At 37.6% G+C, this 23,972-nt stretch overlaps 1 protein-coding gene across 3 annotated transcripts in view; it reads right to left on the bottom strand.

Moving 5' to 3' along the window:
• KCNK2 (potassium two pore domain channel subfamily K member 2) overlaps positions 1-23,972 on the bottom strand; it is a 194,956-nt gene that overhangs the window by 76,397 nt on the left and 94,587 nt on the right. For all 3 annotated transcript variants that reach the window (XM_045452542.1, XM_045452541.1, XM_045452543.1), the window contains exon 3: positions 8,006-8,123. In XM_045452542.1, the coding sequence (XP_045308498.1) occupies positions 8,006-8,123 (118 nt within the window). The remainder of the gene's footprint in view (positions 1-8,005; positions 8,124-23,972) is intronic.

Below are 23,972 nucleotides of genomic sequence, written 5' to 3'. Positions count from 1 at the left end.
TTAAAACACAGCTCCCGTTATCTACAAATGCAACTGAAATTACCTATGAAAACACACATTCTTTGAACCAGCAATTTGGACAGCTTATGACTTTCATACCCCTCCTTTCCTTTTTTTCTTCTCTTGCCGCTTGCCCTTGGAAATTTTACGCTTTGATAGCATAGGGGGGAGCCTAAGCGCATTAAGGGAGAGGTGAAACACATCAACGAAATTTGCCCATGTATTTGTTGCTTTTGTTTTGATAATAAAATTGAAGGTGGAAGAGGCTGAAGATTTGTAATTAATGTGCATTTTTGGATGACCTGTGACTTTCAATTGTTCCTATTATCAGTGTTTCCCCCCACCCCCAATGGGATGTCAGAACCAAGAGTTGGCTGCGTGAAATTCCAATTTCCAGTTAGAATTAGTCACATGTACATTGTACTTTACATCCACCCAAACCACCATACTTGCACACGAACCTCATTTGGCACAGGTACGTCTTTTGTAAACATCATGCTACATTTACAGCACTGCTTAAATAACAATGCCAATTTTCCATGAGTAAGTTTGCACAAGTCTAAAGAATTTCACACACACAAAAAGGATTGGGAAGCAAACAAATATGTAGCATAATTACTAGCTGAAACGAGACAGGTCCAGACAAAAGTTATTATCAAATGAATTATTTGAGGCAGTTACAAAAAGTATTTTTGTTTTTGATAATCATCTCACCTAGTTTTAATCCCATTCAGAGCAGTGCTTGGATATTTGGTGGTCAGTCAGATGCTCTACAAAATCGATAACCCATGGTAAACCATGCTCCATGTCAGTGATTGAGAAGGAGGGGAAGGCAAGAAAAAAATGGATTCTGTATCTCTTTCAGGGCATGGACTTTGTGACAATTGCTTGCTTCCCATTTTGGAGTAATTTCTTGATCACAACATTTGACAGTGATAGCTTTCCAGAAGATTAAAAATAGGTTATTGCAAACTTTTCAAAAGTATGCAGAAACATATAAAAGCCTATTTTTTTCAGAGTACAAGCAGTTCCTGATGTGAACATACCCAAGAAATGAACGACCATTATGCTATTATCATAGCCAGCCCTCCTCTTTCTGGGACCTTCAGTTTCTGCTAAACCTGTACTGTCTTGCTGTGTGTTTTCCTACTACCAAAACCAAACAAATAAAAATGCTGCCTCACTCCCGGGAAGATTATATTCCTAATGTTCCTCAACCTCCTTCCAATCAGCACGGGATTCTAAGAACTAAGGGTTCTGAATTGAACTTCTTTGTGACTGATGTAACAAATGTATGCCCTGAGAAAGATGACTAATCTATTTCATTATTTCTTTGGAGTCTACAATATATTTATACAATAATTCTGCTTTATTGCCTATCAAATGTGATTTTGTACTCTGTAAACTTAACTACCATTCAGAAGATATCTTCTCTGAGAAATGCATGTTAACTTGGAAAAGAAATAAACCTATGTGAAGATTTTGAGTGACAGGAACATATGTTAATATCCTGAGATAGGCTCTATTTTCATTAATTTAAATGGACGGGAGGAGAAACAGAATCAAAGATCCAAAACAATCTCTTAATTTCAACGTCTGTGTTTCAGCTGCACAAGGCCAGAATTACTTACTTTGGAAAAAATACTCATCCACTTTAACAAACTGGCATAAAGAAAAATGCGATGAGATTGTAGGGTCAGAACTAGAAGTCACCTTGCAAGATTGCCTTTCAAGCTGCCTAAAAACATTTAATTTTCCTTTAAAATGGGTTTCCGAAAACCAATCTGCAATGCTCTGAGGACAGCCGAGAGACTAGTGAAATGCCACAGAATAATGAGCGTACTACATTAATAAGATAACACTCAACACCCAAAGCTTACAACAACATCATCCTCTGCGAGAATGCTCTCTGTCAAATTCTACACCACCGTTTCAAGTCTACTCATTTCCCAGTTCAGATTGCGGCTTCATGAAATCACCAAACTGAACAGAAAATAGTCTGACAATTTTCCCCTCACTCTTTCAGTTGTAGTTTTCTACCATATCCGACAGAAACGGTGGAGACTCCCTGCTAAAGACATGCATAAGGCCTCCCAGTTTACAACATAGCCTCTGTCTTTCCCAAACTGACGTTTCTTTGATTTGGAACCGCTGGTTAAAGTGATTCTAAACCGTTAGTTTTTTTTTTTTTCCCATTTTTTTTTTGTTGTTGTTATTTGTTGTTGCTCTTTTTCTAATCAATTAGGCATTATGTTAAACAGGCGAAATAGGGGTTCACAGTAAATGTGTGGCCATCATCATAACAGCTTCACCAACTGAATCTAGGTAAAAGCGAACTGAAGGCGGTGGGCTGGTTCAAAATACAGGAAAAATAAACATAGAAGCTGCATAACTGATTTCAATCTCTACACTGAAGTGGTAGAAAACAAGAGTCCTTTGTAAATAGGAGAACTGCCACTCCAAGGAAATGTGTTCCATAAGCCTCAACATGATGCTTGCAGGATCTTACAGTTGCTAGAGTCTACAGTGGTGCCCTTGTTATTTGCATTCTGACGCTCAGAGATCGTGATTGAGCGATAAGCTTGGGCAAATCCTGGCCCTGGCATTCCAATTTACTTTCCGCTGGGGAAAATCTCATTATATTTGAATGCCTTCAGGTAATAAAATCATCTGACATCTTATTCTAATCTTTAAACTGAACTCAAAGTATTATCCATTGCATCATTTTTGCCAACACTTTGTCCTAGACCGTAAGTGATTTCTTATTAGCTTTCAAATAACTTGGAAGAGAAAACACGAGTAGTCCCCCTTTGGCACTGTTCTTAGGGATAAGTGTATTTCCATCAGCGAACTTTCTCTCTTTTTTTTTTTTAATCACATGTCTGTCGAGGTGGTGGCGAGGAGGGCAAAAGGGGACAGATACACGATTTACCCTCCTCGCCGCCACCTCCTCGGTTCAAGGCGACATCTTCGTTCACAGGGACTGATGCGACAACCTTCTCTCTGGCCTTCTTGCTTCCCCTCGCACCCTCCGAATGGCAGCTGAGTCACATCATCCCTCTCACGTGGGCTCTTCCCACTGGATTCAGAATGTTGCCATGACTTCCTGAGTCCCAGACGCCCTGGCTCCTCTTAATCTCGCTAACCTTGCTTCTTCCTCCACGTCCTGCCACGGGGACTCATCCGTATCCCTTGAACATGCCCACGTCCGTCCCCCTCAGGCTCTCTGCCATTGCCAGCCCTGTCCCTGAACGCATCTTGGCCCTCTTCCCTACCTAGCTACCGTCTTCTCATGCTTTGAGGTCACCTGCTCAGAGAGATCTTAAATCAGCCTCCTTCGGAACACCTCCCCCCCACGTGCTCCCCCCTCTATCTACTATCACCACACATGAACTTCTTGGGTGGCATTTATTGTCATCAGTAATGGTCTTTTTTTTTTTTTTTTTTTAATGTCCTGATTGATCATTCGTCTACGAGTCTACCACCTTGCGTTCCTAGTCTGTCTGAATCAAAGAACAAACAAGCAAAAGTTGAGGGAAGGGTGACTAAAGTGAAGCTTCCGAATAGAACACAATGTATGAATCTTGGCCATTGAAAAAAATTCTTTTCACGGGCTAGACTAGCCCTGTCTAGGAGCTGCAAGCCTGCTGCTTAAATATTCATTTCAATACTCAACTTCTGTTAGTCACCAAGGCCTGTTGAATCCTGCAGCTAATTACTTCAACATTTTGTCTTCCTCTCTTCTTGCAACATCAACTCCAACCATCTCAGTGAACCCTCCCATCCCCCTTCTGTGGGTCACTGAGACGGTCTCCTTATTGCTCCCTCAACTGTCAGTCTCCACGCATCCTCTTCTTGACAGATGCACCTTCTAAAGTCACTTGCAACCTGTCACTTCATTCTCCAAAACAACTACAACCACAAAAAACCCAAAACCAACGGATGTTCTGTCTTATTGTAGTAGGTCCCAAATTCTCAAAACTCAAATTATATTCAGCTGAATTCTTGCCATCTGAACCAGCCAATAATATTAACCGCTACTCCTTTAAACAATTCCTCTACTCTACGCAAATTCTTACTTTTCTATCCGCAAAATAAACCAAGCTCATACCTTTTTGTATTCTTGCTCAGTCGCAGACCTGGGAGGCTATTTCCCCCTCCATCGACCTCAACCAAAACATTTTCTTCAAAGCATAGTTCAAATCCAACTTCTCTAATTAAGCCTTCCGTCCCAGCTCCAGCCCACATGTACTTTCCTTTTTCTCAGTCTTACTCCATTGTTTAAGCCACTGTTGCATATAACATTTGCTTATACAAGACTCATTTCTGTTGTTCTTCAGTTATTTCAGAAGTGTACATTATATCTCCCAAGTTGGATTGCAAGCAGGGACTGTATCTTTTATGTCCTGGCAGTGGCAGAAATAGCACTGATTCAACAGGAGCCACTTACATTGACTTGCTGATTTACATGGTTCTGAGGATAAATCCCTTCAACTGCAAACAACAATTCTAGATAACTTGCAATTCCCGAGTAGAACATACTGTTCCCTAGCCCTAATCTCTCCCACACAGACTCCCAGTGCCTATGATGTTCCCCTTCCACCTTCACTCACCTGGAAAACTCCTAATTCTCTTTCCAGTCTCCACTAAGATAACATTTACTAAGAAAAGACAAGTATCCCTTGTCCCTTCCTTATCCATCTACCTATCCCAGTATCTCTGTAACATGTAGCTCCTAGATGTTCCCATTAAATACTCTTAACCCATAGCATGTGACACACTAGATTTTAAATGACTGTCTGTCCACTGGCCTTCCTGACTGGTCTGTGTGCAACTTAGGCTCAACCAATTTATCTTTTATCTTTATAGCAGCAGAATGATGGTGCTGTATTATTTGTTGAATAAATAAATGAACAAACTAACAAAAAAGTTGGTCATAAAATCTGTTAAAAGAGCTAAGAATGAGGGCGCCTGCGTGGCTCAGTGGGTTAAGCATACGACTCTTAACTTAGGCTCAGGTCATGATCTCAATGGTTCATGGGTTTGAGCACAACGTCGGGCTCTGTGCTGATAGTGCAGAGCCTGCTTGGGATTCTTTCTCTCCCTCTCTCTCTGCCCTTCCCCCCCTCAAAATAAATAAATATTTTTTTAAAGATCTATTAAGAATGTGGTATAATAGGTCAATTTAGCATTATGTAATTTACAGCAAACCACAGTTCAGACCATTTAGAACGCCTATTTGTCATTAAATTCCAAAAATAATTGTTAAGCACCCCCTATGGATCATGCATTGGGGATGCACAAAAGATGCAAACACAGCAAAATCCCTAACCTCACAGAACTACTTGCATCTTACTAAGTGAGGTGGGGAGGAGTATGGTGTTTGCTCTGCCTCGTAAAGCACACAAATGCTCTCAGTAGAAGGTTTCTTTCTGCAAGGATGCTGACGCTGAGATGATGCCGGCTTGGACCAAAATGGCGGCAGTTTGAATGGTGAGTAGCAGTTTAACTGTGGATGTGCTCTGAGGTAAGAGCCAACAGAATTGACTGATGACTGGAAGTGAGGTTTGAGAACAGCGAAGAACGTACTGGAGCCTGTGCAACTGTGGAATGGAATTTGTGCAGGGTTTGGAAGCATATGAATTTGGAGAGTAGGTAGATATATGAAGAGAAACTGTAAAATTAGGCCTTAAGTTTTAATAATCTGTTTTGTATCATTAAACTTCCCTTGAGCATATTTCCAATGATAATAACAGTCCCTTTGGCTTCTTAGGCAAATTGATAACACCAAATAGACGCATCTTGGACAACTGTAGCTAACACAGCTCCATCAAACACTGCCTGTTCCAGGCACCATGTAAAAGCCCCTGTAATTTATTCTACAAAACTGTCTCAAATTCTTTTTTTAAATAACTAATGCAATGCAGCCAGCGCTAGAGGTTACAACGTCTGTGATTGTTAAAAACCACTTCAAAGCTCACATAATTATTGTCATTACAAAGATTAATAATTATACTTTGAATTTTATTGGATGATGACTTAAGTGTCAAAAGGACACGCATAAGGAAGCCAACATTTTTACCCTGCCCTAGATCATAATCTGTTCTAAGGTCATAGGAGATGACCTTGACCTAGGAGTAAAAGACCATGGAGGAAGTGTGGGTGACCTAGAATGACTTAATCCACCTAAGACTAAAGCCTGAGATAGAACAGTAGAGAATGTGGTCTGTTGTCAGGTAGCTACCTAAACAACCTAAATAATCAGCTACTGTGCTTAATGGCTATAATTTGGGGTAAGGCTGGTAATAATGGTTTATTTTTTCATGTGTTGAAGTATATGTCTGCAAAACTTACTGAATTTGGGATTCAAGATATGAGACTGTTTACAAACATAGGATGCAACAGTAAGTCAGCATAATGACTAAGTCTCTTGCAGAATAATTTAGTGGTGGTCATGAAGAGTTATAACTTGGACTTTTGAGTTTTCATTGGGCAGAAACAAACCACTCTCACTGAGTCTGTGAAGTTTCTTTTCTCTTCTAGACTCTAAGTAGTTTACACAATAAACAGTTATTTCCATAGTAGAAATGGCCAAGATGTCTAAGCTCTGAGGTTAACCTGTCATTATGGTTAGAAATCCAGGTTGCCATTCTTCCAGATTTTCACAGCCATACCACTTTTGACCTAGCTGCTGGAAACGGAAAAGTAAATATAGTTCCTTGACCTCTCAACAAAGGCAAAAATCAACACACTCAGGTATTTATTTCACTGGCAAGTGATCCAGCACAAAGAGTCATTATGGTGGATTTGGATAATGACAAGACTCTACAAATTTTTTTTTCCAAAGGAAGATTTTAAGCAAGAGTTCATCCATACGTTGTCTCTGTCCTCTTATTTAGGACTCTGATATAAAGTACTGATTTGAAAATCTTATCCACTTCATAATTTATCAATGGCATCACATAATAATATGAAAACTCTTAGGATCGTAATTCACACCCCAAAATCAGACATCAGGCCCATGAGAGGAAATCTCATCACAAGCATATGTCGAAGGGAAGAATTCTTCCACTTAAAATTCCTTCATAACTGGGATGAGTCATTTCCTTCCCTATCTTGAAAATTATGTTTTAAACCCACCTCCTTCCATGTAACAAGACAGCTGTAACCCTTCCTAATCCCCACGGCATGGCAAGCATGGATTTCTCTATGGGGTCTGTATTTATAGCCTCTGGATATTTCTTGGGCACTGAATGACTAACTACCAGAAGAAAAGTCATCTATATACACCCTCTCTGCTTCCTAGAAAGTGCTGAGTGTATGCACAGTCAAGCCCAAAAAGAGACCCTGTTCCATTATGAGGTCCTTTTTAGCATTATAACAAACAATATGAGTAGAAGGCAAACAGCGAGGGTTTAGACTTTAATTCTTTTTGTAATCTTCATATTTCGGTGTTGGTTTTTTTACACATGTGCACTACTGCAAACACAATATATTTTTAAAAATCCCTGAAGCAATCATGACAGGCAAGCATATAGGAACAGGGATAATCTGTTGAACTGTAGAGTTAAAATTTACAAATTGGTAAAGGTCATATCAGATAAGAACTTCATGAAAAGAATGTCAAAACGGTACTCAAACGTTTTCTTTCTACACTAAAGAATCAAAGAGGCAGGGAAATTTAAAACCGCTTGTCCCCCCCCCCCCAAATCATCATTTCAAGCCATTTCCTGACATCCCTATCCATTAGTCAAATGACTCAAGTACACTGCTTTTGGGGTTCATATGCATTTTAAACGTAAATTAGTATTCTGGTACAATAACGAATTCATTTCCACCATCCCTTTGTTCAAACCTTTCAACGTTCTTTTCAAAATCCATTTACGAAAATCTAGTTTTCTACATGCTATAGACCAAATTGACCCGCCATAAAAGAAAAATTCAAACATGAAGTTTAGCTCACAAGCTGTACCAAGATTAGAAAACAAGATAAGTTGTCTCCTACCTATAGTTGTTATAACAGTGCCAGCAAAGAAGAAGGAACTTCCCAAATCCCAGTGACTGATTTGATTGGAGGTGTTTCCTAAAGGTATAATCCCTGCATTTATTGCTGCCACTATTTGCTGCAAGTTTAAAAAGAAATTTATCAGTACACATAAATCACACGGAGGCATCAAACAGCACATATTTCACCCTAGTTGACGAATTAGACAAAGAATCCATTTTAAGGCTTGCTTTTTCATTTGGAGTATACAATACAGATTAAGGCTTTCTACTAAAGAATTTAATAAGTTACATGATAAGAAAATTGTATTTGATATCAAGTGAATGGATCTGTATGGAGCATATCATACTGCACCAATATGCATTTGTATCTCTTCTGTTAGCATATTGAGTGACTTATTTGAATCAACTACTATTTTTTTAGGAAGCAACACAGAGCAAAAATATTGCACACTTACAATTTAAATAATATATAAAAGCTTCATCAAAAAGCAGGTTATTTCCAAAGTGCTAATCATTTTGAATGTTTCAGCCAAGCCTGGTTTGTGTATAGCTGTAGAGTGTACATAACAATAAGATGCTTTTTAAAAAAGGCAATAGCAATTCACTATCAAACTTAAGTTACTCCATGTATATCTAGATTCTTAGAATCTCTGCAGATTCTTTATAAATTCGATTACAATCTCATAGCATCACCAAAATATCACCAAAAGCCCCTAGATGACAATCAACAATATTCGTATAGGGACACTAGGATCTGGACACTGCCTTGAGTGGTAAGGAGAGACAGACAGAAAGATGACATTATAATCTCCTACATCATCAGATGTTGAGCAGAGGATAGGGATATCCAGAAGAACAAAACACAGAAGAGAACATGTTAGGAGAAAACTGTGTAGTAAAAGAGAGACATACGGATTGTAGGAAAAGGTGTTTTCTGCGTATAGTTTTAGAGATCTTTATCATTTAATTTCCAGATTTTAAAATTGGAAGGAGCTTCATTTGATAGACAAGGAAATTAAATACTGAGAGAGGTAAAGTGATTTGTTTAAGCTCAGTCTACTGGCAAGTGGACAAAAACTGCACTGTGAAAACGGAGGGCACTACCCCAGAAAGTTACCGTCAGATGGAAAAGAGCATGTAATCCAGAGCTGAAAATGCAATATAAAATTACATTTGTCTGATTTGTTTTACCTTATAAACTAAAACTTTAGTAGTTCTGTGTAAAGTTAATTAAATGGCAATGCTCTCTTAAAATTTTAAACAATATAGGGACGCCTGGGTGGCTCAGTCAGTGAAGTGTCCGACTTCGGCTCAGGTCATGATCTCATGGTTTGTGGGTTCAAGCCCCGCGTCGGGCTCTGCTCACAGCTCAGCGCCTGGAGCCTGCTTCGGATTCTGTGTGTCCCTCTCCCTCTGCCTCTTCCCTATTTGCTCTCTCTCTCTCAAAAATAAGTAAGCGTTAAAAAAATTAAAAAAAAATTTTTAACAATATATATTTATTATAAAAAATTTAGGAAAATACAGAAAGGCATAACAAGAATAATAAAACTTATCCACAATTCCAGACTCCAGAGATAAACACTGTTAATGTATTAAAGTATCTATTCCTGGTGTTTTGCTATACTTTTTACATGGTTGGATTTATGAAATATATGAAACATATACTCTATTTTTACTTAATATTTTTCTATATGTAGTTTTTCTTTGCCATTACCGTATTTACTTAATCACTGCCAGATATGTAGACATATAAGCTGTTCTAAAATTTCTTATTATGAAAAGTGCTGCTCTGAACATATTGATGTATAAATATATTTTTTTCATCTCTGAATACTTCATTGGGACAGATTGCTAGAAATAAGTTTGCCACATTAAAAACTATGAATATTTGGGGGCACCTGGGTGGCTCAATTAATTGGTTAAGCATCTGACTCTTGATTTCGGCTCAGGTCATGATCTCACAGTTTGTGAGATGGAGCCCTGCTTCCCGCTCTGTGCTGACACTTCAGAGCCTCCTTGGGACTCTCTCTCTCTCTCTGTTTGGCCCTCCCTGGCTCACACGCATGCACGTGCTGTCTCTCTCTCTCTCTCTCTCTCTCAAAATAAATAAATAAACATTAAAAAAAGATTATGAATATTTTAACGTTCTTGATATATAGTAGCAAGCAGCTGTCCAGGAAGGTTGTTATAATTTACAACTGCACTCCCAACAATTTACAAGTGCTTAGCAATGCTATTACCTCTAATATTAATATTTTATCCTTAGTGAATTGATAAGAATTGTTTACATTTATATATCCTTTATTGTGTGTAAAGGTAAATAACAATGCTTCCTTTATTATCCATTAAATGTACACAAATATAGATAAATGCACATATATGCACACAGCACACAATGAAGCTAATTTTGAACATATTTCCACTGTTTGGATATATATGAAATCTATAAATTAATTAAGGAAACTGAACATTAATGCATAGAGAAACTTCCTATCACAGAACATGGTATGAATCTCCAGTGATTGAGTCCCCTTTAATTTCCTGAAATAAAGTACTTATATATGCTTCACATAGGTCTGTAAGGTTATTCTTAAGTATTTTATGTTTTTCCATTTTAAATTATAACTAGTCATAGCTGCTGAATACACAAATATATATTGCCTATTCTCTGCACTAGTAATTCTCATTTTTTTTTCTCAAAACCACTTTAGACTTGTATATATGAGTTATAACTTTTGATATTTACTATATTTATTGGAATTTCTAATTTTCAAAACGTTTTGATTAATTCATGTAAAAATAAAATAAGGCCATTATACATTAACATAAGTAACCTACGTTTATGAAGATTATTATGTTTTCCAAAACAAAAAAAATAGTGAGAAGTGAGGCACTGTTTTGTAACTTATAAATCTCTTTTTTTTTCAATATGTGAAGTTTATTGTCAAATTGGTTTCCATACAACACCCAGCGCTCATCCCAAAAGGTGCCCTCCTCACTACCCATCACCCACCCTCCCCTCCCTCCCACCCCCCATCAACCCTCAGTTTATTCTCAGTTTTTAAGAGTCTCTTATGCTTTGGCTCTCTTCCACTCTAACCTCTTTTTTTTTTTCCTTCCCCTCCCCCATGGGTTTCTGTTAAGTTTCTCAGGATCCACATAAAAGTGAAACCATATGGTATCTGTCTTTCTCTGTATGGCTTATTTCACTTAGCATCACACTCTCCAGTTCCATCCATGTTGCTACAAAGGGCCATATTTCATTCTTTCTCATTGCCACGTAGTACTCCATTGTGTATATAAACCACAATTTCTTTATCCATTCATCAGTTGATGGACATTTAGGCTCTTTCCATAATTTGGCTATTGTTGAGAGTGCTGCTATAATTATAAATCTCTTAAATATCCTGCTTGATAGAAAACATTTAGATTCTAATATATGCTTCTGTGTTCAACCTACTGGAGAGCACATCACATAGCCTCTGGAAAAACTCCACTGTAAACTCATGAGGCAATGAGAGGAGAAAAGGCAAAAACATTTCAGTATTTTCAAAAAAATAGCTTTGACCACATCAAACCTCTGAAAGGGTCTTGGGACCACATCTTGAGAATCTGCTATATCCTGAACTCGTATTTTTCTTTTTTTGTCTGATTTTGTTTCCTACCTGGAGAACCAAAGTAAGCAAGCATATAGCTTACAAATAATGGCATTTTATCTCTGCATCTTTCAAAAGTTATGTTTTACTACCTTTCATCTCTTATTACATTGGCCAGCATCTCCAGAGCAATGTTAAATAAAAATAATTGAGAGCAGACTTGTTTGTTTTTTGTCACATAAAAAGTGGTTTTAGTGTTTTATCATTAAATATATTTACTATTGGCAAGGAAATGGTATTTAATTAAATAATTACAAGAGCAGGCAAATAAAAGGGACACATAAACAGAACTTAAAAGCCTAAAAATGTCTTTGGAAATATTTTAAGATAGCAATAAACATACAAGGGATGTCCACACAAACATTATAAGCACAGGCACAATAATCTCTAGCTTTGCAACTCCCAGGAAAACTAATGCTTCCAGTAAAAAAAAAAAAACAAAAAAAAGGAGGTTTGGATTTAGATAGATTATAACTGCATCCAAAGTATAGTTTTATATTTTAGAGACATTTCGTTAACACATTCATTTATTTAAAAATATTTACCAACTGTTTATGATGCTAGGTAATGGGGAAACAACAGAGAAGTAAAAAAAATAAGGATGATAAAGTTATAAGTGAAAAAAGATAAAATACGTCTTTAGACTCCACCCTATTAAATAACATTATTTGATTGACTAGATGCAAGCTAATTTTGCCAACAATTGACTTAAAACAGCCTACGTGGTCAGCACCATTATTTTAGCCCATTCTTTAGCTTCTCAATGATGAGGTGCAACATTACCCAGACACTGGGATAACATCCACAAGTTATTTAAATGCAAAGGAAGCAAACGCAGACTCAGAAACAGTAATGCTTGGCAATGTGTGGGTTGTAGATAGTTATCACAGAGCTTGAGATGGAACTGGTGACATGTCAGATCACTATGAGAATGAGTCTACCGTGAGGTTCCTAAATTGGAATATTCTTACGGTTTTATTTTATGTTTTTGTACAAGGTCTCTTGGTCAACAGCTACAAGAAACTGCATGCCCTTTGACAAGTGTACTGATATAGATCTAAGAGTCTCTGCAATTTCATCAATTCAGGCCATCAAAGCATTTAACAAATGCCTTCGTTAAAACTGTTTGTGCATGTGCCATATAATGTGACTAAAGTAACAATCATGTCATCAATAATAACTTTTGTGGACAATCGAGTCATGTTGATAAGTTACGAGTAAATTGAATTGTTTAGATTAGAATAAAGGACATTTTGGTCCTATAAATTTAATCCTAACATATTAGTACTTGAAGTCTTGATTAAGAAAGGGCTTCCAAACTTAAAATATACAATTAGAAACAGTATAAGATAATCTTGTTTGGATTCACATTTCATTTTTGCTCTTCAGTATATAGACAATCATAGAACGTGCGTTAAGAAAAAGAAGCTGAATACATGGTTCTACTCAAGAATATAAATTGTAACTTCAGAAACAGAGCTCTAAGAGCTTTATACTCACTGAGCTGATAAAGGTAATTACTCATAACAGTTATGATGAAAAATCCGAGTTCCATGACAGCGATGTCTTTAGAACAGAAGTTCACAGAGTTCTACTGTGATTTTGTGCCTACTTGAATTGTAAGACATTGATATCTCAATGTCATTTGGAGTTCTGGAACCATATTCAGCTTTGACACCAAACATTGATAGGACACACTTATTTGTAATTGTATGAGGCTAACCTCGGAATGCAAGGCAATCATTGACTATCATGAAAATGTTCCCGTGAGCCTGATACCTAGGAACTTTTTCATGTGGTAAAAGGTACCTGACTAGCTATTTTGTCATTGAAGGAAATTATGTTGAAAATTAAGTAACCCTTCGTACCCATCAGTAAGTAACGCATCAGTACACCTGATGAATGTACTATTTTCAGAGTGGGTTATATCATAGATCTTAAAACACAGGTCACACTGGAGGCTCTGATTTCGCTTTCTCCCCCCTTACTCAGATGCTCAGATGTTCATGCTCATCTCAACAATACAGAATGTTCTGAAGGAATGCCTTCTCCAAATTCCTCCTCTGTTAATATTGTAATCATGACTTCATTAAAATACATTTTCATACTTCTAATCCTAAAAGTAAAGTCACATTAAAGTTTTAAATGATGTAAAAATTCTAAACTGCGGGTATCAACTATTAGCTCCCAACTGGGTTATACCAATGATGTCTGTATCATTGACATATCATTGACGTGGCTCAATGACAACTTCTTTTGGCTGGGTATTTAAGACGGGGCTCATGTTTTTCTCATATGGAAAAGAACACTATTTCCAATCATTGACATCAGGGGCCAAATCCAGTTATACTTACACTGGCATCTGTATTATTAAACAGTTCCTTAACGAGAAACATAAGTGTTATCTTGCCAGATTTCCGTAAGGAACAATTATATATCTTTTTGTGCCACTATTTGCTTGTGGAGGAGCAAGTTTTATCCCGAGAGGGGCCTAGCCTTGAGGAAAAGAATTAAATCACACACTCACAACACCTCATCTGAACAATTCAAGTATGCAAGCAAGATTATTTTGAAAGACTTGAAGAGTCCATAATGAGAAAAGCGAAATAATAATTGATGGTCTCATTGCCAAAGAACTTTGTGAGAAGACATAGCAGTAGGTATCATTACTATGTATTGTTATACCACAAAAATAATCATCATCCATCAATTATACACCATGACGTATGAGTACCGTTGCCAAAAGCTACAGGATCATTGTTGATCCCGTTCTTAATCTTCTGGGTATATGTCAACACCACGATCACCTAATGTCAGATGATGTGAACTGCTTTCAAGGGTCCTGCTGATAAATCCAGAGACTATCTCAAGATGGCCTTTACTCTTACAGGCGCATAATTCACATACGTCACTGTGGAGCCTAGGCAACCCTGACTGGTATATTTGAATCAATGCAAAGTCACATTTGTTTGTGTATTTCCTAATAGTTTTTTTTTTTTTTTTACAGTTTTTACATTTAGAGAGAGACAGAGAGAGACAGAGAAAGACAGACAGAGAGAGAGAGAGGCGGAGAGAATGAGCTGGGGAGGGGCAGAAAGAGAGGGGGACAGAAGATCCAAAGTGAGCTCTGTGATGACAGCAGTGAGCCTGATGCAGGGTCCGACCTCACGAACCGTAGGATCATGACGTGAGCTGAAGTCGGACGCTTAAAGAACTGAGCCACCCAAGAGCCCCTAAGAGTTCTTTTAAACTTGATTGGCCATATCTATCTGAAATGTTCTTTACAGGTATAATTTGCACAAGAAGCTTCTCCTCTGATGTCAGTGACATGTGGTAGTCTTTAATCACTGGGACTGCTTCTTGGACATATCAAATTAGGTTCAACTGAAAGGGAGCATCATAGATCTTTAGTGTAAACTTACATACAGAGGAATCCCATGCTACGTCCTTTGTATTACTGGGAAATATGCCCAGAAACTATGGGCAGAAAATGCTTCTTCACTTTTTTGTCCTTTCATGGTATTCTGGAAGCTAAAGTAATGACACTGGCTTCCTTGCATGAGATAGTATTTCTGTCAGAGTACCACTTGGGACCATTGACAGTCCAGCGAGGGAGGAAACAACTTCTTGAAAACCACACTGTATTACCATATTGATCCACAAGACTATCCTAGTCCAGCGGCAGCTCTCAGCTAATGACAGTACTAGGTTGAACCATATAAAATTGCCAACAGCTAAGCCCTTCTGGGTCTATAAGATGGTGATTTCATATTAGCATACAAGAGAATAGCATGTAATAACATGCTAACTTTCATTTCTGTGGGATATTTATTACTGCAGCATTAAAGCTAATTCCCATAAGCAGAAACTGTGAATATCAAATCAATCTATTACGTTCTTGCTTATAGTTCTATGTGAAGAATATATACATCTTAGATTGATTAAAGCCCTATATGGCTGAGAATACTGTTTTGAGAAAACATGGGCCAACTGATGAATTCTTATTGGGGATTCCAGTTGTGTCCAACTTATGCATATATCTGAAAAGGCAGGAGTTTTATCTAATAGTTAAGATGTTTATATTTTGTAAAAGGACATTTAGATATTCATCATTTGCTATCATATATTGCATATAGCATACATTCTAGCCTCCAATTTGATAAAGGAACTTGAGACACATTACATGAAATTTAGTTTTTCAGAAATTCTATAGTTATGCAGAGATAAAACTTTTGTTTTAGCTAGGAAAAGTAGAGGAATCTACATAAATCCCTGAAAGAATGAGAAATTCCAAAATTACATTCCACAGTTAAATAAACTGTTATATACAAGTATTGACAAAGGTTAGATTTTTAAACTAGCATCGATAATCTTTTTCCTTTGAGAAAATATATTACTGATTTCTGTGGAGAAAGAAAATGGAGTAGTACATTTGCATATTTTATACAGAACACAGGTGATTAAACCATTCTAAATTTAGAGCCTGGTAAAGAAGCAAGTTTTCAAGGTTTCTCCAGTGTATATCTTTTAAGTAAGAAAGGTAATGCTATGATGTTTTTAATCTACTGTTCTTGCTGGATACAATTTGAATCAGAATACATTTCATGTTTTTTTTTAAAGGCTTTAAAAATCTTTGAATGTATTTCCATGTAATCCATTACCTATGTTTAATCTCACATTAATTAGAAACTTTTTTTTTAATTATTTTGTTTTAATTTTAGGGCGAGAGAGAGAGAGCATGAGTCAGGGGGAGGGGCAGAAGGAAAGCGAGAGAATCTTAAGCAGGTTCCACGCTCAGCGTGGAGCAACCTGGACCCTGGAGTCATGACCTGAGCCAAAATCCAGAGTCAGACACTCACCCGACTGAGCCACGCAGGCATCCCCAATTAGAAACTCCTTATAAAGGAGCATCCTTTTTTTAAAAAAACAAAAAACTTAATTCTTTCTTTTTTTTTTTTAAAGCAAGCTCTACATTAAATGTGGGGCTTGAACTCACAACCCTGAGATCAAGAGTTGTGCACTCTACCAACTGAACCAGCCAGGTGCCCCCCAAAACTGAATTCCTATAACCGAAAAAAGGATAGTATTTCCTAAGGGAAGCAGTTTCCGCATACTAGATGTTAGAAAGCACCTCTAAAAATAAACATCTTGCTTACCTTCCCATGTCTTTCCTTCTATTTACAGATTATACCATCGCATGTCAAAGCTATTTTTATACAGACTAATGAAATGTACAGCTTTTTTCTTGCTCTTTTTAAAGTGTAAATTTATTTCCTATTAGCAGAAACAAAAACTTAAAATCCAGAGTAGGAAAGAACAGGGAGTGAGAGATGGATGTCATCAGCAGAGCCCAAAGCAAGAGGCATACTTCTTGGTATAAGAGCTGCCTTCCTTGGTTATGTCCACTTTGGAATACAATTTTAATGGTAAAATTAATGTACAAATGACTGGATTTTGGAAAAATAAGAATAAAAAAATCACTCACAGTCCCTAAAACCATTTTTGAACATACATATATATTCAACTTTTGGTTTTGTTAACAATTATCCATTAAATGTGCTTTCAACTATATTCATATCACATAAGATTTCGTAAGGCATTTTGAAGCCATTAATACCTTATTTCATAGTCATCAATACCTCACTGAGTAGCTACATGTAAAATAGTTCACATAACCAACCTTCTACTAATGAATACATTTGGATGACTGTATCCAAGTTCAAATGACCATTGGCAAAGTTGTTATAGAGATGATTTATACATCAGACAAGGACGGAACATGAAACACTACAATTCTGTTATTCTTGGGAGTCCTGCATGAAATCACACTGTGGTATAGAAAGGATAAAATGTGGTCAAGACCCTGAGTTCTTGCAACTCTGGAGAGCCAGAAAAATACATGTGAAGCAAGCATACTAAAATACGCATTCCCACAGCTATGCATGCTTCCATATTTTCCTGGATTCCATATTATTTCTAGGGTATATTAATATTCTACCAGAATATTAATCTCTGTCTATCTTTCTGGCCCCTTCCACCTCATCTCAGCATAAGTACAGGCAGTAGAAAAGAGATTAATAAAAGAATAGGACAATATGGAGAAAGAAGGAGGTAGAACAAGAAGTCAGGAAGAAACAAAAGAGCAAGTAGGGGGCAGGGGGCGGGGGGAGATAAAAGATAACAAAGAAGAGACAGTTCTAGGAGAATAAGATAGGAACTTAATTCAAGTCATAGTCACTCTGTCTAGGAAGTTCTTTTAAAGGAGGTTGTCCTTAAAATAGGATGCAAGTAGGCAGAAAACTGAGATCAAGAAGACACAGTATCTAAGACAATATTTTTATACCATTTTGCCTGGGGCATGCCACACTAACCATCATTTATTCATGCGCTGTTTTAAAGGCCTGAAGTTCAAAACTGATGAGAAAAAGAAATAGCCCAAAATGACGCAAAGCGAATTTTACTCTGTCAATTACGTGGATCCATAGAATTCCCAAATTCAGAGATTCTGATGGCTTTTTCAGTAAAACACCACTGATCTCTAATTCAGTTGGTTTTCCAGCACACTTAAGCCCATATTTCCATAACAGATACAAATTTAAACAAAAAAGTACTTTAACCTATATAAAAGTCATCACAGAGGAAATGGGGAAATTATTCGAGTCTCCACAGAAAAGCAACCCTTTTCTTTATTATAGGCTTTTAAAACAAATGATTTTTTTTTCTTGCCTTTTCTGAATTTGTAACTAAAAGATCATAGCAAGGACAGAAAATCTCAGGTTCTGAAAATGCACACACACAGCCAACAAAGTGACCAGCTAAGGAAATTTGTGTTTGAATAAATCAAACTTCCCATTACCAAAATCAGTCATCAGTAAGGGCAAAATATCACATTACTAGAATATTTCAATAATATTCGGATCGGCAGTTCCTCTGTTTCAGCCCCTCCCCGTTAAATTTAATGTATTTCTTACTTCAACTGAGCTGACTCACTGCCATTAATAAGTCTAAAAGAAATTACTATGCCTTCAGGTTCCAGGGAAAATTTCTTAATACACTGCAGGTTAGTTTACTAATGACTCGCTAACGTTACACAGAGAAAAGGAAGTCTGGCAAAACTGCTTAATATGTTTATATTTCTTGGCTCAATGTCACAAAATCAAGACAGCAAAAATAGTATATGAATAACTTCCCAAAACGTAGTGATTCATACCCATCCTGTCTGAGCTTCTTAGCTTTCCTCCAAGTTTTCCTCGTATTTCTCAATTACACACCCATACACTCACCAGTCGTAGCAAATACTGAATTGGTTGAAATCCATTTTCTTGAGAAACAGGAACCTGATAGAATGTCTTCTATTTTTCTAAGCCGACTGGAATGATAGAGCTACCCTTTGACACCTGTCCAGTAGTTATTGCACAAAAATGCAATTAAACCCTTCCCTCGGGCACCTCTCAGACTGATTTAAGAGTGTCACACACCACAATGATCAGCACTGAAAACGAGCCTGGCATCTTTCCTCATGTTTTCTACATTAGTCATTCACATATGCGGTATTGTTCATCTTCATTCACACAAGGATACCAATCCCAAGAGCAATTCGGAGCACAGCAACCTTTGAAAGGGAAGATGCTTCAAAATCCACATGATAAGCATGACAGGGGAGGGTCTTCCTTCCTCAAAGATGCCATTGCTAGGGCAGTCTTTAGTCGGGGGTGGGGTCTAATGCCTGGAGGCGTATCAGGTTGGCCCAACATCCTTAGCGATGTCACTTCTCCTGCCCCCAGACTCCTTCCAACCAAGCATGTGTTTATGTTGGTGGAACAAGTATGATAGGTTTAAACTGGGCAGGGAGAGACAGAGAGAGAGAGAGAATGAGAGAGAGAGGGAAAGAAAAGTACATAACATGCAGTCACTGGCAGGTCCAGAGTGCTGGCATCAGGAGATGACTGAATACACCTAAGTGTCACTCAATTTTCATTTTTAATCACCTGCTGTATCTGCTGTGCATCTACTGGGTGTCCTCTAGATAGCTTTGTCTCCTTAAGGAACTTTTTGGACTCAGCAGTGCAAGACTGATGTACTTCACCATCTCATAAAATTAACCCTGTGACCATTACCAATATATATATCACTTAACAGGAATCATATATACATATATATACATATACATACATATGTGCATATACACACATATGTATATACATGTATATATGTATACACACATATATGTATATATGTATTATGCGTGTGTGTGTGTGTGTGTGTGTGTGTATATATATATATATATATATATATATATATATATATATATATAATTTACCTTCCACCGAAGCTGAAGCATAGAGAGACTAAACACATCACTAGTTCAAAGTAAGTAAAAATGATAATTAACCTAGAAAACCAGCCTCTCATCTTGGTGATACAGTTTAGCTGTACTGTGGCTTTGGTCAACTAGCTTTGGACATAGTTATCATTTATAGTATTGTTTTTATGTGAAATCACATGGGAAGTCCCAAGCAATAAATACATTCATAAATAAATTTTTAAAGAGAATCCAATCATCAGTTTGAAGTTGGGGTGAGCATTTTGTTTATTTTATCCCTATGTGTCTAATGTTTCCCAAACGGTCCTTAGGCCTTATCCTAAATGTTTACGTCACACACAGCCTCTGTGTCTAGTGTAATGCTAACTGCTCAAGAATTATTTGTGGTATATTTTGTGCTTACTGATTCCTAAGTACGCAGTGGTTACAATTGTGAACCGATGGGGTACAGCACTAATTGTATACTACATGTCACAGTGAAGAGAGTAAGTTAACACTTGACACAGCTAATCGCTCCGACCCGGCAGCACGTCTTCACTTGGCCCACAGAATGCCACCCTCTCTAGCTTTCTCAGGCTCCCTGAAGGATGTCTAATTCCCTTCACCTTTGAGCCTCTGGTTCTGTTCTCCACCCATCCAACACTCCTAGGTGATTTCATTTAAACTCAAGGCTCTCGATATCGTCAGGATACTGACACCTCCCAAATGTGTTGTTCATTCTGGACTGCTTCCCTACCTGGGTGTCTAAAAGGCAATTAAATTTTATATTTAAAAAAAAATAATAATAAATAAATAAACATTAAAAAAAATAAAAAGAATAAAACAACAACAACAACAACAACAACAACAACAACAAAGGCAATTCAAACCGACCATATGCCGGAATGAATTCCCAACCTCCTCCCTGAAACCCGCTCCACCTGAGTTTTCCCTGGGTCATTAATTGGCAGCTTTAGTTTTCCAGTTCTTAGAGCCCAAAACCTATATTTGGAAGGCACCATCCTTGACTTCTTTCCCTCACACCTCACATCAAATTCCATGAGCTTTAACTTCGAAATATCCCATTTAATCCCATCTCATCACATCCACTGCTTCTACTTCTGTCCTCATATAATGCCACCACCACCTCCCTCCGGGTTCCAACTTTGTCCACTTACATCTGTTCCTCCCAGGGTAACCACAGCAATGCCTTTAAGTCATAAGTCAGATCATGTACTTGCCCTTCTCTCTACCTGGAATAACTTCCCTCAGTATCCACAAGTCTATTCACAGTCGACGATTTATTGTTTTTCAGGTTGTGCTAAAATACATGAATTCCTTCATTTGTCAATTTAATTGGCCCAGACAGCAATTCTGTAGCATGTAGCCTCTATTACTTTTTGAAAACACTCAGAATTGTTGAAATTACCTTATATGCTTATTAGTTTACTTATTTTTTGTTTCCATAATTGTAAGAAACTTACTTGAGTTGCTCTTGGCTTTAAAACCCATAACCTCAAGAGAGGAGAGATGATATCAGCAAAATGGTGAAAGAGGAAGCCCCCAGATCCACCTCCTCCAACAGAGATACTGGGTCAACAGTGCACAGACCAATTCCCTTAATGAGAAATCCAGAAATCAGTTAAGAGGCTCCTGAACTCCAAATGAGCACAAAACCAGTCACATCAAAGCTGGGAGGACAATTCACTCCCCCTAGTTTAGCATGGTGCAACTGTGAGAAAACTCCTAGCCCCCAGCTTCTCCCTGAGTAGGCAAAGAGTTGGATTAAGGGGTTCTGGATTAAGGGGAACTGCTCAAGGGATTGGTTTTTGCCTTGCTATGTCAGAGTACTGATGAAGGCTGGCACTCTCTAGATTCCTAGGGGACAATGACAACACTATGAGCTAGGCGCCTTGCTTCTGCTCCAGAGGACCTACAGTCTAGCAGACATGGGCCAGTAGAGCTTGGCAACCTCTCCCTTAGGGGAAAAGGGAAAAGTGGAGCATGTGTCCAACACTCTGGCTTTCGAAGGGGCTACACAAAGGATTGGTTTATGTCTTGCCCAACTCAGAGCACTGGCTGATGGGATACAGTCTACTCTAAAAACTGCAAGACCACTGAGAATAACAAAACCCTGGGAGGCTTGCAATAGCTCAAGAAAAATTGCAGTACTTCAGACAGACACCAGAGGTAGCAAGAGATTACAAGCTCCTGAAAAAAAAGAAACTGGCAAATCCATGTAACTGGGAATTTACATGCACAAGTTCAGAGAAACACATCCACAGAAAAGACATGAGAGGCCTATAGAATCTCAAGGGAGAAAGCTTCTCCCTGTACATAGTCAGATTGTAAAGACTGAGAGAGGTGGCTGTTTTACCAAATGTGTAGATCACAACACAAAATTACAAGGCATATGAAGAAATAGGAAAGCACGATTCGAAGGAACAAAATAGATGTCCAGAAATGAACATTGAAGAAACAAAGGTATATGAATTACCTCAAAGAATTCAAAAGATGTTCAGTGGGTTCAGAAAGCAATGCACGAACAAAATGGGAAGATCAACAAAGAGATGGAAAATATAAAAGAAAACTAAACAGAAATTTAGGAGCCGGAGAACACAATAACCCAACTGTAAAATCTCTTAGAGGAATTTAACAGCAGACCTGATTAAGCAGAAGAATCAGAGAACTCCAAGGCAAGACATTTGAAATTATCCAGTCAAAGGAACAAAAAGAAAGACAATGAAAAAGAGAGAAGAAAGTTTAAGGGATTTATGGTCTACCATCAAGCTGACCCAAAGTCATACACTCAAAGTTCCAGAAGTAGAAGAGAAAAAGAGGAAAGGAGCTTATCTGAAGACATAATGGCTGAAAACTTCCTAAATCTGTGGAAGAAAATGAACATCCAGGTTCAAGAAGACCGAAAGACTCCAAATAGAATGAATTATAAAAGTCCACACCAAGGCACATACAATCAAATTGTTAAAAGTCAAAAACAAAGAGACAATTTTGAAAGCAGCAAAACAAAAGTAACTCATTGCATGCAAGGGTGCCCCTGTAAGACTATAAGCATATTTCTCAGCAGAAAACCTGTAGGGCAGAAAAGAATGGGATGATAGCTTCAAAGAAAGAAAAAATTGCCACCCAGGTTTACTATACCTGGTAAAACTGTCCTTCAAAAATGAAACATAAATATTTTCCTGGATAAACAAAAGCTAATGGAGTTCATGACTCCTCAACCTGCCTTATAAGCAATGCTAAAAGGCATCCTTCAAGTTGAAGTAAAAGGCTGTTAAAGTGCAACAAGAAAGTACATGAAAGTATGAACGTAACTGGTAAAGATAAATAGGTAGACAAATATAGAGTACCGTTGAACTGTAATGGTGATGCATAACAGTTTTAATTGTGATATAGAAGTTAAAACATGAGTATACAAAATAACTGTAACTACAAAAATATGTTCATGGATACAAAATTAAAAGTCTTATTTGTGACCTCAATAACACAAACTTTGGTGGGGGGAAAAAAGAAGAGTTTGGTATGCAATTGTAGTTAAGTTGTTATCAGCTTAAAATAGAGTGCTGTAACAACAAGATGTTTTATATAAACACAATGGAAACCACAAAGATAATACTTACAGAAAAATTTCAAAAGAAAAGGATAAAGAAGTTAAAAAAAATCATTACAGGGGCGCCTGGGTGGCGCAGTCGGTTAAGCGTCCGACTTCAGCCAGGTCATGATCTCGCGGTCCGTGAGTTCGAGCCCCGCGTCAGGCTCTGGGCTGATGGCTCAGAGCCTGGAGCCTGTTTCCGATTCTGTGTCTCCCTCTCTCTCTGCCCCTCCCCTGTTCATGCTCTGTCTCTCTCTGTCCCAAAAATAAATAAACGTTGAAAAAAAAAATTAAAAAAAAAATCATTACACAAAAAGCATCAAAAACAAAGAAGATAGCAAGAGAGGAAAAGAGTGATAAAAAAGCTGTAAGACCAACAGGATACAATTAACAAAAT

This window comes from Leopardus geoffroyi, chromosome C3, assembly GCF_018350155.1.
Source record: "Leopardus geoffroyi isolate Oge1 chromosome C3, O.geoffroyi_Oge1_pat1.0, whole genome shotgun sequence".
Lineage (NCBI taxonomy): Eukaryota > Metazoa > Chordata > Mammalia > Carnivora > Felidae > Leopardus > Leopardus geoffroyi.
This window is presented reverse-complemented; position numbering and strand designations above follow the sequence as displayed.